General features: G+C 39.0%; 1 protein-coding gene across 1 annotated transcript in view; it reads left to right on the top strand.

Annotated features, from left to right (window-relative positions):
* Positions 1-655: 655 nt before the first annotated feature.
* The window catches only part of ANO4 (anoctamin 4), a gene marked incomplete at both ends in the record, with an annotated part of 126,314 nt that continues 111,262 nt past the window's right edge, over positions 656-15,707 (top strand). Inside the window, one exon of the mRNA XM_084265453.1 lies at positions 656-725. Coding sequence (XP_084121579.1) covers positions 656-725 — 70 coding nt within the window. The remainder of the gene's footprint in view (positions 726-15,707) is intronic.

Raw genomic sequence — 15,707 nt, 5'->3', positions numbered from 1 at the left:
TACCTCAAAGCAGATCTTTATATTTTCCTTAAAAGCAAGTAACTACTTCAAGTGTGGCATCTTATCCATATGACGAGGCTTCTTAATGCTCATGAATAAGAAAAGAATACATTATAGCCAAGTTTTAGTCCATCAATCAGAAAACGAGCATATAATAAACTCTGTGGTTGTTAGCTCATTAATATTGTCCTACATGAGCTGTGCGTGGGGTTTTTTAAGGAATGGAAGATAATTCCTCCTGCAGGCCAATAATGCAGTAAACCATGACTGTGTATTAATTTAAATATCTATTAGTGTGGCTGACTCTGATGTCTGCAGCACAGCAGCAAAGATGTTCACATTTTTCATTTTGGTAGAAAAGTCATGGGGTTATAGCTTTCTAATTTTTTCTTCTCTCTTTTTTTTTTTTATTTCAAGGTAGCTGATACATTTCTGTGTTAAACCGTGGCGATTTTTATATTTTAGTTATTCCATGCTAGTCTCTTGTATCTAACAGAACTAATTCTTATTCCTGTCAGGTATAAGTTTATCTATTCATGGGGCTGAAAAGCGTGCGCAAATCTGTCAGAGGAGAACTGCAGCAAGCTACCCAGTGTCACAGCGGCCGCCTGTGGTTGGGCATCCTTCCCTCCCACGAGTCAGAAGGTCAATAAAAATGGAAGCCTCATCTTCTGGATCTAGCATTTCAGCAGTCGCTGGTGGAAAAGCAAAAACCCATCAACCAGGTAAAAGATTTGGCTTGACACCTTTTTCAGTTCCATTCCTTGTGTGATGTGCCACGATGTTGTGAAGCTGGTATCAGTAGCATCAGATCGTGCTTGCATGGAGGTCAATCTATTGATCATCAGAGCTATCAGTTGATGTTTTGTCTACGTTTGCTGTGGTTTTGTCAGTTGTAGGCTATAGGGAGCAACAACACTTGGAACAGCTGAAAGTAGGAAATAAAAATCAAAGTTTCCTCATCAAAAGCATACAACATGTAGTGGTATCCAAGATGTTGATGCAGAGAAACCTTTGGGCTATTGTTTTTTAGTACTGCTTGGCTTCCATGTGTTTAATTTTGATAAGCCATGAGCTAATGGCAATGCTCCAGAGGCTGCACGCATCCCCTGTGGAACTCAGTAATTGACACTAATGTTGGTTTTGAACAAAGGCATGATCCAGGGCATAGATCAAAGTCTTGCTACTAGAAATGCAAACAAAAAAACTCTAGATCTGAAGGAGATTTTACAACATATGTTAACTGGTTAACAAAATGAAACTTTTTAAAAGAAACCAAGAATCTCCTGGGAACCATCAAACTCTAATTGACATCATGAGTTCATCCCTTGTTATGTTAATTGCCAGAGCTATTTTAGAAGTATCTTTTCTTATAACAGGAGAATACATTTCTGCTGGCCATGTTCAGTCATTCTTCACAGTGAAAATTAAACTCCAAATTTCTTCCCTGAGTAGAGCAAATTAAAGCCGCCCATGACATCACTTCTGTAGCTTCCATATTGAAGGGTCTTACTAATCTTTCAGTGTTGCTGCCTAGGGAAGGGCATGATATACCCTGTATGCAGCTGTTTGGGTGCTGTGAGGCAGAGTCTGTGTATGTGAGACAGGCAGTTCTGCCTGAAAACCCTTAGCAGGCTTCCATTACCTTGCAGATGTAGGAAATGCTTTGACATTTGTAGAAGTTGAAAACTCAGATTGTTTATTGCGGGTTGCCATGCAGTCTATTGCCATGAGTTTCATGCACCCGTAGTATTTAGTCACCATCATCTTTGTCAACATAGATTAATTAAGAATTTACAGTGACTCATAACCATATGCTTTGTTTATTTCAGTTTCTGTGTTCACTTGTTTGTCCTTCTACTTTTTTCAGCTTCTAGGGTTTTTGTTTGAAGCACAAAAATTACTACTACTGAAATGTTGTTGCTAAAGATATATAATCGTGACTGCAGCATGTTTAAAGATTGACCAAAGAACCATTGCATCAGATTCTGTGGAAAAAAAGTGCCCTGAACATGCACAGTAACTATGTTCATTTTGAGCTGCTACACATTCTACATCTGTGTTGGTAGATATGGCCCGTGCTTCAATACTAAATAATGTACCAGCAATGTACACAGGCTTCTGATTGAGAAACGATCTCTTTTTAGGCAGACCCCAGAGGTCTGAAATGGAGCTCATTAGTGAGCATCATTTGGTTGATGATCCTCTGAGGAATTCAGCTTTCAGTACAGTCATATGAGATTAGTTATGTCTGTCGTACTCCACTCTTTAGACAATAACAGCATCTATGCCCTACGGAGAACATGCTTGGCAGCTTGGTTCTAGGAGGCATTTAGTATTATGAGCTTCACTGAAGTTAAGAGGAGTTAATAGTACCCAAAGCCTTGAAGGCTGCAAATTTGTATAAATATATTGTATGACCAGAGACTTCTCTTAATCAACTTAGTGTCATTGTTTCATCTGGAAGAAATGAATGTTTTTATGATTTGGGTCTGGCTTTTTAGTTCAATATAAGAACACTACATTTGTCTCTGTGTCCAGGTTAAATTGCAACCATTTGAGCTGTATGCAAGTTGAGTCTAAGAAGTAATAAATAGCACTCCCAAGAGAAATTTTTAATTTATACCTAAAATCATATGTAATCTGTTCTTAGCTACAAATTAACAGCTGTAGCTTCATAAATTATTAGCCTAATACACTAGCTGACCAGTGGCAGTGCTGTATCTAAGGCTGCACATTATAAGTAATTTGGTATTTAAGAGAGGAAAATGTTCTAAGGTATATTAATTCCTAACGTACCACATCTAACATTGCCATTTTCCAAGCTGTCTCCCTGTTACTGCATACAGTAAATGCCTCAGGTTTTTGTTCAGCCTAATTTTAAATAGCTCATACAATTTGGGATCTTCCTTCTGCTGGAGTGATGTTACCACAATCAAGTAGGTCTCACTGTTGGAGTAGTATGCATTATATTCCATCTGAAATCCCCTTTGTCCAGTTAACAAATACTCTGAACATGAAGACAGTCTGGCATAATAGATTGTACAGAAAGGCATTCTGAGGACTTAAAATGACATTTCTGGTTCTTATCGATCAGAGAGGCTAGAACCATGGAAAGAAAAGATCCTTGGTAAAACGGCAGTTATGCATGAGTATTTTTTTTCCCCCTCTAACAGGCTACTGCTTCTGTTTTCTGCATAATGCTTTGTTGCCCTTGGCCACTTTTCTTCTTTCTAGAATGACACCTTTTATTTATCATGAAATCTTTTTCTCTGACATCTGTTTCCTTTGACTGAAGTTCACAGGTAACTTACCTGCTAAGAAGGAAGAACTATAGATATATAGATCAGTGTTACAGGACTGTTTTTTCAGCTTGCTTCCCTGACAGTTTCATTGGTAGCTAGTAAGGAGCCTGAGGCTGATGACTTCTGCTGCTACTCTGGGTGTTAGAGTGGTTAGTGAGCAGGAAGTTCTCTCTAATGTGCCTTTAAAAAAAAATTTAAAAAGAAAATTTAAAAATTGTCTTGTGCATGCTTGCAAAGAAGTACTGCTCAGCCACAAGGAGAACTGCAACTTCTGAGCCCTGATTTGAAGCAGATCAGAAGGTATCAACTGAAACAAAACCTAGAGGCAAATGCAGAAATGAGTGGAAGAAAATGGTTACTGATGGTGATGTGAGGACTCCTGACAGCTCTGCAGGTGCATCCATAGGAAGAAAGTTCCTTGGAAGGAGAAAAGCTAAAGCTAGTAAAGCAGTCAGATGGTAAATTTAGGTGCAGTGATATTAGGGTAAATACACATTCCTACCAGAATCATGGAGGGACAGTGTTTTTAGTTTTGAGAATCCTCCAGTTACTGCATCCCAGTTATGCAACTAGTTGTGACATACTATGGCTGGTGGGGTACTGGGCTACTGAAGTACAGGGTTCAAAGCATTTGGAGCAAACATTTGGCTGGTACAAGTGTTATAGCTCTCCCACAGACAGTTTGTGTGCCACATGTCTGTGTTGCATGCAGGAACCTTATTTTGAAAGTGATGGTAATGAGAGTTTAGGTTCTCTGTAAAAGAAGCAGAGCCAAGTTCCCAACCAGCTTAGAGGAAGTTAAACTGTCATTGCAATCCATTCCCTCAATGCCAGGGTTAGGCAAATCCAGGGACCAAAGAAATATGCTTGCCTCACTTCTGATGACGATACATCATCATCAGAAGTGAGGCTATGGAATAAGCAGGACTTTAGTTGCTGGGTATCTGCCTGTTCTTTCCACTGATACTCTTTCTTCCAACTCAGGACAATGTTACCCTACTTCTTCACATTGTTGACAAATTCCTTTATCCTCAGACTCGGCAGAACTTGTCAAACCTAGTTTCTGTAGGAGTCATGTCTGTGGGAAAATTGAATTATTTAATACATCTAAGCAGCAGTAAAATGAATTATTTCATTGTGTGAAACTAGAACCTTCTTAGGTCTTCTCTACCTGCAGTGCTTGATAACAATTGTTCCACATTTTGTAATAATAAGTATTCAAAGGTTGCCCAGCAAGAATTTCTTTCTCTAGGCTTCCTGCAAAGGCCTCTAGTTAACCCTTAATGTCCTTTGAGGTTTATATAGAAGTGTATTTATAATAATGTAGATATTAATTTATATCACTTGTACAAAATAGATTTGCAGGCAATCTGCACAGCCAACAGGAAGTATTGTCTTTGAAGTAACTTATTTCCAAAATTTAGTAAATATGTTAATTAAAGAATCTTCATTCCAGAAAATATTGTTGAACAGTAAACTTTCTTCAAGCCAAAGAATGGTACATTTTGGAATGGAGATTCCTTGCTACCTGAAAGGATATAGTTATATCCATGATATCTGGAAGAATTTGAGATTCAGTGGCAAAGAAACACCTGCTGAAAGGACTGGTTTCTATCATCACTGTAGAAGTCTACTGAGGTCATTGGAATTCAGTTAGAATCTCTTTTTTGGCAGTGTCTTGACTTTTATGACAAATAGTACCTGATAGATATATTATAAATGTTAAAGAAAGATGTGTTTGCCTTAGGCATGCTTTTCTTGATTTTTGGATCTTTATTACTGCTTATCAAACTGTAGCATTTTTATTGATGTATGCAGTTATTAGGTGTGAAATAAGAAGAGTTAGTTGTGCTGGGCAGCAGAACAACTGACTTAGGAGGCAAGGAAAAATGAATGGTTCTTGGAACTGTGACAATCAAAATTAAATCAGAATAAGAAATGTATGTTTAATGAGCTTAGTCACAACTTAATGAACTTTGAATCATCAAGGAAACTAGAACCGAGCCCTTGAAAAATGATAATTTACTGTGCAAAATATATCCTTTTCTCATCACAAAATGTGCACATGCTTGTCAGTGTTCACATTTGGTTGTGAATGGTCTTTAGAAGATCTGTGTTAGCTAGATGTGATTTGTTGGTTAAATCACTTTCTCTTTTCTTTGCTGATTGGCAGGATGTGTGGCATATATCTCTCTCAAACTAAACGAAGAAACTCCTGCAAATCATTCTGCCAGAAGGCTCTGTCATGCAAATACTTCTTGGCAGCAAATGCGTTCATGGGGTGGGAGGGGCTGATGTAAACTCACATCAATGCTTATAAATACTCAAAGAGCGGGTGTCAGGAGGATGGGGTCAGTCTTTTTCCAGTGGTGCTGAGTGACGGGACAAGAGGCAATGGGCACAAACTGAAATATAGGAAGTTCCACCTAAGCACGAGGAGGAATTTCTTTACTGTCCAGGTGGCAGAGAACAGGAACAGACTGCCTAGACAGGTTGTGGAGTCTCCATCTCTGGAGACATTCAAAACCCACCTGGCATGTGGTCCTGTGCAACCTGCTGTAGGTGATCTTGCTCTGGCAGGGGGTTTGGACTAGATGATCTCCAGAGGTCCCTTCCAACCCCTTGCCATTCAGTGATTCTGTGAAAATAAGAATTTACACTGAACAGTAGTGCTGTTACCTTGTTTAAAGTTATTAGAAGAGCAGTGTTTTTCAAAATGCCTTCTGCTGGGTGTATCTATAAATTCCCCAATGTGGAATGAAGCATGGAAAAAGCAAACAGATTTCAAAATCAGTTTATATATACCCTTCATTAAGCTAATTTTCATATTACAAAAAAAAAAAAATTGCAATAGATGTCCCTATGCAGAAGGGACATTAATGTTAAGAAACCCAACTTTCATGCTTATCTTTACCTACTGCCTGTGTCATTACAATGCAAGCTAGATGAACCAAACAAAATTTCTCCAATGTCAGTATCTCAGGCTTGAGCTGGAAACATGTCCCTGCTGAACATAGAGATAGTTCATTCTCCTGACTATTGGTGCTCTGGAGCCTCTGCAAAGCTTGTAAGGAGAAGAACAGTTTGCCTCAATTACAGTGAGGACCTTTTGTCACTGGGCTGAGTGACAGGTTGTCACATGGTGATTATGCAGTTCTTTGAACTTAAGAGCTGAACTAGCCAGCAGATGATGCAGAGCCTGAAATCTTCTATCACTCTGCTTAGTCATTCAGCCCATTTCTTTCATCGTTTTCCTTTTCTAGGGCAAAAGCCACTTTGAAAATTCCTGTTCCTAAGTCAAAGTCTCCTAAAATGTTCTTTCTACCAGTTTGGATAACAGTTTTGCAAACAGCACATTAAAAAAAAGGAATAAAGATAAAGCAGTTTTTCAGTGCTATCTTTAATTTTAAAATATTTCAGTTATGCAGAAATTGCATCTTTCTGTATCAATGTGTGCTGCACATGATGCACATAAGTACCAGTCCTGCTTTGGACCTGTGCACACCATCAATAAGAGGTTCAGAAATAATATTAATAATTTTATGTGGTGGCTTTGAGGGAGTTCTACTTCTCAGGGGAGTGTGTATTTTTAAACTCATCTCTTTTCAAGGCCTTTTTTTTCCCCCTGCTTTGATCGTCTCCTGTATGCTGTTGTAAAATGATCTTTCATTCATTCTTGCAATCAATTATGTATGGTTACTTTAAAATCAGCACAGCTCACCCTCAGATTTCGACTCCCATAGCTGTTGTTAGTTTACAACATGTAGTTGCTTCATGATGGCTGAAAAACGCTGCTCTCTGTGGACATTCTCGATTGTTCCACCCTCAGAGAGTTTCCTCTCATGGGGAAACTTGTCCAAAATAGGAACAGGCAGCCAGATGTGGCTTGGAATATCACTGATCCCAAGGCAAGGTTGCAAAGTCCCAAGACTAGGACTACAATTGTCTTAATGTAATTAAGAAAATTCTTGTCCACTCTAACTTTTGCTGAAGCAGACAGTGTATATAAAATTTTGCAAAGTTTCTGAGAAAGTAAGGGCCCATTATGTTTAAAAAATAGCTTACCATTCAAGAAGCAATGAGAGAGACTTTGCATAATCAGTTATTATGCTCTTGTAATGTTTGACTGAAAAATGTGCCTTTTTCTTAGTTCTGTGGTTCTTGCTTAAAGGGGGCTTAGCGTTATGTAAGCCTCTATTTCTGACGTAAAACACCTTTCTTGTATTCCAAGGAAAGATGTTTGCAGGTGGACTGTCAAAAGATGGACCAAACTAACTTCTTTTGCAGAGGTGCTTTTAAGATCAGAAAAGGGATTAGCCTGTAACAGGGCTGCACAGTGTTACTAATTTACACAAAGTGTTTTTCCTGGTCCAGAAGACATCAAGGCATCTTTCCTAACACCAAGTCTGCTGGTTCATTCTGAAATGGGAAAAAAAAAAAAGGAGGAGGGAGGGGCCTTGGTTCTTGTGTGAGTAAATATGGTACAAGTAAGCTCATCTAGGCATCAGAACCTGCTAGAAATTTCAGCCAGTGCAATCAATGTGCTGTGGTGCCTAAAAAAGCCAAAAAGCCCAAAAGAGTTACATAAAACTCAACGTCATAGCCTACAGCAGGCATAAGGGCAGCAGCAAAGGTGGCATCATTTTTGATCTGTTCCATGTTCCAGAAGAGAACTCCCTTTGGGTTGTACTGACTGCTGCCCTTCCCTGTGCTGGATGTGACTGGATGTCTCAGGGAAGCAGACGTGTTCTCTGCATGATGGATAACTCCACAGAGGGGCAATATTTAGTAGTCACATCATTGGGGTCTGTAGTTCTGTATGATGCTATGCTTCAGAGGCCCAATGGAGTGCAAAACATAGCATTTTTGAGGTCTTAATTACTGACAACTTAAAATAGAAAAGGGAGATAGCACTATAGTTAAATAGTTTATTTAGACTTTGCTTTAGGAACACAGCTAGTACAGGAAAGGAATTCTGCACCTGATGGCATAACCTGCATGTGGATGAAACTGGAAGGCTTTTAAAGGTCAGAAAAAACCACATGTGCTCTCAAGGCCCTTTTGTGCTGCCTCAGTGCCTCAAAACAATAACCCTTGCCATTCAGATACTCCCCTACTACTTGCAAATGAGACTCTGCTTCATGCAATAAATGAAAATAATCTCTTTTTGTTAAGTGTCCTGTGTGAACAGTTCAGACCTATTCCACACCTTTTAATAGCAAAGCACAATATTCCTCCTTTGCAGGTCTTCATAAGAAAGACCAACTGCGCCAGCATTAGGGGCAGGATTCCTGCTGCTTGTGAGGTGTTCTCAAGAACAAAGTAAAAATCTGAGATACAAAATTTTTACACAATCAATGTATAAATATCACCCCCATTCTTCAGCTGTCATTTGTATCTGCAAGACACTAATCTTAACCTCTCCCTAATTCACTCTCCCCACACCCGGTCTGGCAGGCTGGAACTATATCCTCTCCCTATGATAAACTTCAGTGGGATTCACTGCTTAGTTTCTCTACAGGAAGGCATATTTCAGGGGTCAGCATGACAAAGGCTGGAAACAAGGCAAGTAAAAGGGGAGGGAGGAATGTGATGGCTACTGGTTAGCTCACAGGTGACAGTGAGTATAAAAGGGACAGATTTGTAGAGGAACGGGGCATTGGTAGGCATCAATCCTCATTGAGATGGAACCTTCCACTCCAGAAATTTCTCCATCTCTGCAGACTGGAAGAAGCCAGACTTGGGATAGACTGGTTATGTTTGCCCTGTTTGTATTCCCTTTGCCTAAGCACTTGTTGCCAGAAATAGGGTCCTGTGCTGGATAGATTTCTGTTCTCCTATCCTATCTTCAGGATAACTGTTTTCACATTCCTATGCTATGTTCATTCCTCAGTGGTCTCAGGACAGCTGATGCTCCCAAAATTGTTTGACTGCTGGCACTTTCTGCAGGAATGAATTACCAGGATGTGTTTGTACTGTGAAGGCAGCGACAGGCTATGGTATAACACAAGTCTGTATAATTGGTTCTTACATTAAAATCCACCTGGAGGAGACATCTGGGATCTTGTAAAATCTGTCTTGATGTCCCATGTAATAATGAAGTAAATCTTTGGTGCCCTGAAGTTATCTGTAGGTCATGCCTCTTATCCCTGTGCAGCGAGCTCTTCTGCTTGTCTCATCAGTAAACTACTGTCTTGAGAGCCGGGAAAGTTTTTTGTACTAAACAGTTTATTCAGCAAATGTTTTCTTCTTCTCCTCTTCATGAATTGCCTGTTAACCACTCCTGATATTGTCAAAGGTAGATGGTAAGGAAGGGATTTATCATTCACAAGTAGTTAGACTTTTCAAACGTGGACAAATGTTTGAAGACGTGATAGCAATCTTTGATAGCTATGTTTTTATATGTGCATTCACAGTGTAAGAGGAAGGAGGTAGAATTAAAAGACAATCATTCCTACTGTTATATTTGTATAAATAAGAGTAATAAGAAGTGGGCTGAATTGTTTGGTCCATTTAATCTCAGACTAATGCGTAGAATCGAATTTGCAACATACAACTGTGTAGAAATGTCTCAGCTTAGTTATACTCTATGGCTTTGGGCCATTTTCAGACTGTCTCCTGTGGATTCTGATCCCAGGCATTGTGGCACTTGAAAAGGATAGCTTTGTTCCCAGTGTGAGAGAACACACTTCGATGCCCCATCTCTTTGTATGATCAATGAAAAGAAGTGCTTCTAGGGAGTAATTCCAAAGGCTCATTGTGCAACACTGTCTACTGATTGTGTGAGGATCTGCCCAGGGTCACATAGAGACAGGCAATTGGAAATGTTAGGCATATGAGTATGTGACAAACTGTACTAGGGGCTTCTATGTGGAAATTTGGGTCCTTTCAGCTCTCAGAACGTTGAGGCATCCTCTGATCACAGATGGGAAATGAAGAAAAGGGTTGTGTGCTTTTGCATAGCAGTCCAATGGTTTGGATGCTTGACCACATGGGAGAGGTGGATTATCTGCTCTCTTCAGCTGTTGTTCCATTTGAACTCACTGCTTTAGATATGCCTCCTCCTGATGATAAAAGCACAGTGTTGGTGGGCTTGACTGTCCCCATGCCCACAGGTCATTCTGGGCAGTGACTGAACTAGAAATGCAAGAACTGAGGGCTTGCAGGACCCTCATCCCATAGCCTGGCTATTTTGGGAGTAGAGGAGGTTTTCAAGGGATGGCTTTGTACCATGATCTGTCCATCCGTTTTGTTGGTGGTTGTCTGTGGAAAATGCATAAATGGCATGAGAGAGAGAGCAAACAAGTGCTGAACATAGGACTCCCTACTTCTCTGTAGTTAATTGGCTGATTGGATTTCTCTGTGTCTGATGTCAGCTGGGGTTTAATGGAGGGGAGAATGGACACCATATGTCTTCAGAATACCTTGGCTTGTGATAAGTTAATAATATTAAGTGTTTAGAAATCTCCCCTTCACTGCTGCTGCTTCTGGAAGATAAGAAAAGAGTTGTATTAACATAATTAAACATATGTCATGTCTTAAAGTATATTGCAATACAAAGAGAAACTATTTTTAATTGCCTTTCAGAAATAATTGCAGTATTGTTATTACCATACCCTTGACATGACCATGCACAGAGACAGCTATGGCATAGGTTCTTCATACTAAACAGATTAAAGTGGGGTTTGAATTTAGTTTTTTTCCTAAAATTCATTGGACTTGTTTATGGGCAATGAAGTAGCCCTATGCATTTATTCCACTAACTTTTAAAGCATTGTTAAAACTAACAAGGCATTTTTGTGCTTCTATACCCAGCCTTTGATTCTCGGACACTAACATGCAGGCATAATATTTTATCCACAAGCAGTGAAAAAACATTAAGATAAATGGTGTTTTCTACATAGTGGAAGATTTGATTAGCTATGCTGAGTGGTGACAGAGTATACGCTTTTTTGAAGGTAATTGGTGAACCAATTAGGACTATCAAGAGTTATAGCCAAGTCCTTATTTATAGATATATATGGCGATCTACCAAGTCAGAGGTCTGCAAATATTTCCACAGGGTATCCAATTTAATCAGTCTTGGAAGCACATTATGTATTAATGCTTTTATGATGGAGAGGTTTGACTTAAATCAGAAATCTTTAAAGGCCTGTCTTTCAATGTGTATCATTACCTATTATTTATAATTCCTCCCAAACCATGGATGTGCATTGTAGATAGATAGTGGCAAATCCTGTGACTTACTGTCACATAAAGGTTGAGAGTCGGATGCGTGGCTGAGGAACATACTTCTGTTGAGTCACAAGATTCAGAAAAACCTGTTTGCTTTCTAAACTCCTTATAGAGGACCCCAGCTGTATCTAGGTCCAGTCTTAGTTCTGGAGTCAGTCAACTGTTTATGTTTAAAGGATTATATATATATATCTCCACATATCAGAGTTAACGTTTGCCAATTAGAGCCTCCAAAGGGCTTTTACTGAGGCAGTTGAAATAGATAGAAAGTTTATTAAAGCAGCAGATATAAGGAATTTGGAGAAGCACAACCCATTGACATTTCAAAACATATTTGTTTTTAAATCCCTTTGGGAAGGGGAAAAAAATAGCTCCTGAAAAATGCTGATATTGCGTTTTTTCATATATTCAAACACTGAAAGACAGAGTTGTCCTTCATGATGTAAAGCTCTTTTCCACATGGGCTCAGCGTGTGCTTTCAGGAATTGTCTTAGCTGTACATGGAGAGGACAAACCCTTCCACCTGGACAACAGTTGTAAGAAAACTCCGAAATGTCCTCTTATTTGTTTCCTCTTTTTTATTTCTATGGAGGAAAGCAATACCTGTGCTAGACTTAGTGAAGAGCAACCAGTGTTTTATATTTAATATTAAGCTGACCAGGATGAAATCAAATGGTCCTGCTGATACTAATTTTTGGACCTTCATAATTACAATCTTGTAAATTATAATTGATTATGGTTTCAAAATGTGGCTACTGGCCACATGTAATTCAAACATACCTATTTTTTCCTTCCTCTACAAGGAAGGAATTCTTTATTCCTTTGTTTCTCCTCTTCAATTGTTATGTGATGTTTTATCTTATCAACAATACTTTTCAAGTGTGGAACTTTGCACTATGGTACATTAGAGTTTTCACAGCAGCAAGAAGGAAAAAGAATTATTTTATATATGAAAACATATCTAACGTAACCACTGCAGTAGGATTGATGCACAGAGTAATACTGGTATCCAGTTTATGCTGCAGGAGAGAAGAATGCTTTGGCAGAAACAATATTGCAATATTTTGTTGGTTGATGAGAAGCAAGCTAGAATAAGGTATAGGAATTTTTATAGAAAACAATCCAAGTTTCTCTCTGACAATCTAGCAAAACCAGCTGTCTTTTAAAGACTCACTATGAGACACACCAGCCTTCTACCTAATGATACATAATCAGCTATCTCTGAGCCACTGCTTTCAGGACAAATTTATCTTGCTGAGAAGACACATGTGTGTTAATATACATTTGCATACATCCTATGACTAAGAGAACAGTTGCTTTTTTTGTTTTTTCTGATGGAATAATTGAGCCAGTATGGTTTTTATGCATTGAGGTGTGTTGTCCATTACAGACATGGGACACTGTGGTGTACATCTTGTTTCATTCTTGTCAAAGAAAATACAATGCCACAGTTGAGATCAGTAAAGCTATTGATTTCACATGTGTATAGCTCCAACATGTATAGGTAACACTTTAAACAATTTCCATTTGAAACTGTGCTTTTGCCTAGCACTCACAGTGAGAAGCAGAAAATAGACCTGGGCAAGGGTCATCCTTCACCCCATGTTGACCTTTACTGAAAAAGACATCATGTGCAGCAGCTTTCTGCTTGCTTTAAAGAAGCAGCAGTGAGAAGGAACAACTTTTCTGTAGAAACTACAGGCAGTACTTAATATAGCAAGACAAAACTGCTTAGGATTATATTTGCTCTTGCTAAGTATTGTCCTGTTAGAGGTAGATGGCCCTGTGACAGAAGCATCTACATATGTGACATACTAGTTATGTGCTACTGGTATTTCATGTCCATGCTGAAGTAGGTTTGCTACCAAAATGATTTTTCTTAAAAAGAAGAAACTAGCTTACTATAATGATAGAAGTCACTGGCTATCTGCCTTTTCTGAAAGAACCTTTGAAGGTCTAATTTTGTCTCTACAGAAACTTACAGAGCTCTAAGGTTTTTTGGGGGTTTTTTTTGTTTGTTTTGACTTGCTGAGTTATTATGAAATGAGAGAGGGCAAAGAAGAGAGACTGTGATTTCAGAAAGCAACTGAGTCAAGTATTTATGTTCTAACCAACGAGCAGAGCCTAAGTGGTAAAACTCTTCATGAAGCCCTGGCTACCTCAGTGTATTACAAATATCATCTCTGTACACACATGTCCATCAAAAATACAGACTAAATATGAGACCTTTATTGTATGCTGAGAAACAGCAGCACTTGTTCCATCACTTAATTTTATATTCTTTATTTTGTTGTTGCTATAAAGTGAAACTATGCCCATTTTTCAGTGCACCCAAGTGCTCATGCTCAATTTCAGATCACAATGTGAGGATATTCATCTAGAAACATGATTTACACGTCACAGCGCATGTATAATAGTGTGCAGGCTTTCCAAGTCTGGCTCCAGGTGTTCAATGTGCAACAAAATAGACTTTCTGTTGTAAAGTTCATGTCTAAAATGATATTGTGATAATTGGCAAGATACTACATTCACGTAACAAGGCCTCATCCAGCAAAGAACCTGAGTATGTTCTTAATTTTAAGCAGAAGCAAAATCTGCACTGCAGTAGGAATGACCTTGTTTAACATTAATACCCTGTTAACCACCTTGCTACGTAATTCACTCATCTGATACATGTGATTATTTTAATATTTAGAAGTATGTTAAAATCCTGGTTTAGAGCAACCCATCTCACTAACCCTCTAAAAATCAAATGCCTTTTTGTCTCATTTGTTTTCCTAACCTAATTAGTAGAGACACTTCAAAACAAATAAAGGAAAAAGCGTGCTATTTTACGCACTACTTTATGCATCAGTGAGTAAATCAGAGTGAACATCGCAAGGCAATTTAAAATACGACTTCAATTGAGCTAAAATGTCTCAGTAAGCTGAGGAAAATCTCAAACTGATCTTTTAATAAAACCACATAAAAATCGATAAATCTAATATTTACTTCACTTTTTGTTTATTTTTCATGATTCTATGCAAAGCGGGTCTTCCCCCCCCCCCCCCATCCTCCCAGGCAATATTGCTTACAGTTTACTCAGTGGAATATGTCACTGATAAACCATAAATCAGCAGCTGCTGAAGCAATAAGGAAATGCAAAAGCCAAGCTAGTGATTCCTCAATAGCAACAGTGACAACAGATACTATCTTGGGTTTTTTCTTTCTATTGGAGATGTGTGAGAAGATAAAGAAAATAAATCTATTTTGGACATGGGAGAGAACCCTCTGGCTTTTTCCAGAGGGTTGCTGGGCTAATACCTCTGTCCTCCACCAAATCAGCAAACCCTAATTTGGCCAGCTCATGACCCATCACGTAGGGGTTGTTTCTCGCAGCTAAAAAATGCAGCGCTCCCACCTTCAAGGTGGATGCTAAGGAAGAGGGAATAGGGTAGAAGCAAATGCACCTGATTCAAGTCTGTTTATTGACCCCATGAGAAGGCATTCCTGCAACCACCTACTTAGAAGTTATGATGTCAGCAGATACATTTGATATTGAAGGGAAGTTAGTGATTAGCCATGCGTTAAATCAGAAATGACTGGTGGAAGATTATGTTTACATTACAGTTTTGAGTGAAATCAGAGGATGGCGTTGGTTGATACTTGCACAGTGAGGGCAGATATTAAGACTACTGAAAATCAGAGAATCATATGAGGCTATTGTTTATGTGGATGACTGGAAGATCCCCCTGCTGCAAATGATTTAATAGAGGAGAGGAGATATGATTTCAGCAAGACTTGCCTGGGCTTTGTAGCCTGTGTTAGGCTGACCAACAGTCAGATTTAGGCGGAAATTTTTATAACCGCTTTCTAGACAGTATTTTTCATTGATTAAAACATGGCTTTTAAACTAAACATGTACATTCTCCAGCGGCTTTGTTTTATTGAGAGGCCTGTGGTTAGCTAGTCCATCTGATATCAGCACATGGAGACAGCCATTGTTGGCTGGCTGTCACTTCCTCTCTCTCCAGACCAAATAGTTCTATTGGAGATGCTGCAGGGATCCTGCTGCCTTTGAGCTTCCTGAGAAGCAGTCAGTTGGGTGTAGCAAGGATGGAGTCTTTTTCAGTGATGTCATAATTTTACTCTATCTAGGGTTGAAATGGAGTAGAAAGATGGGTGGAT

Source organism: Gallinula chloropus, assembly GCF_964237585.1.
Source record: "Gallinula chloropus genome assembly, chromosome: 1".
In the NCBI taxonomy this organism is placed as follows: domain Eukaryota; kingdom Metazoa; phylum Chordata; class Aves; order Gruiformes; family Rallidae; genus Gallinula; species Gallinula chloropus.
Note: the sequence above shows the minus strand (reverse complement) of the source record. Positions and strands in the feature narration are given on the sequence as shown.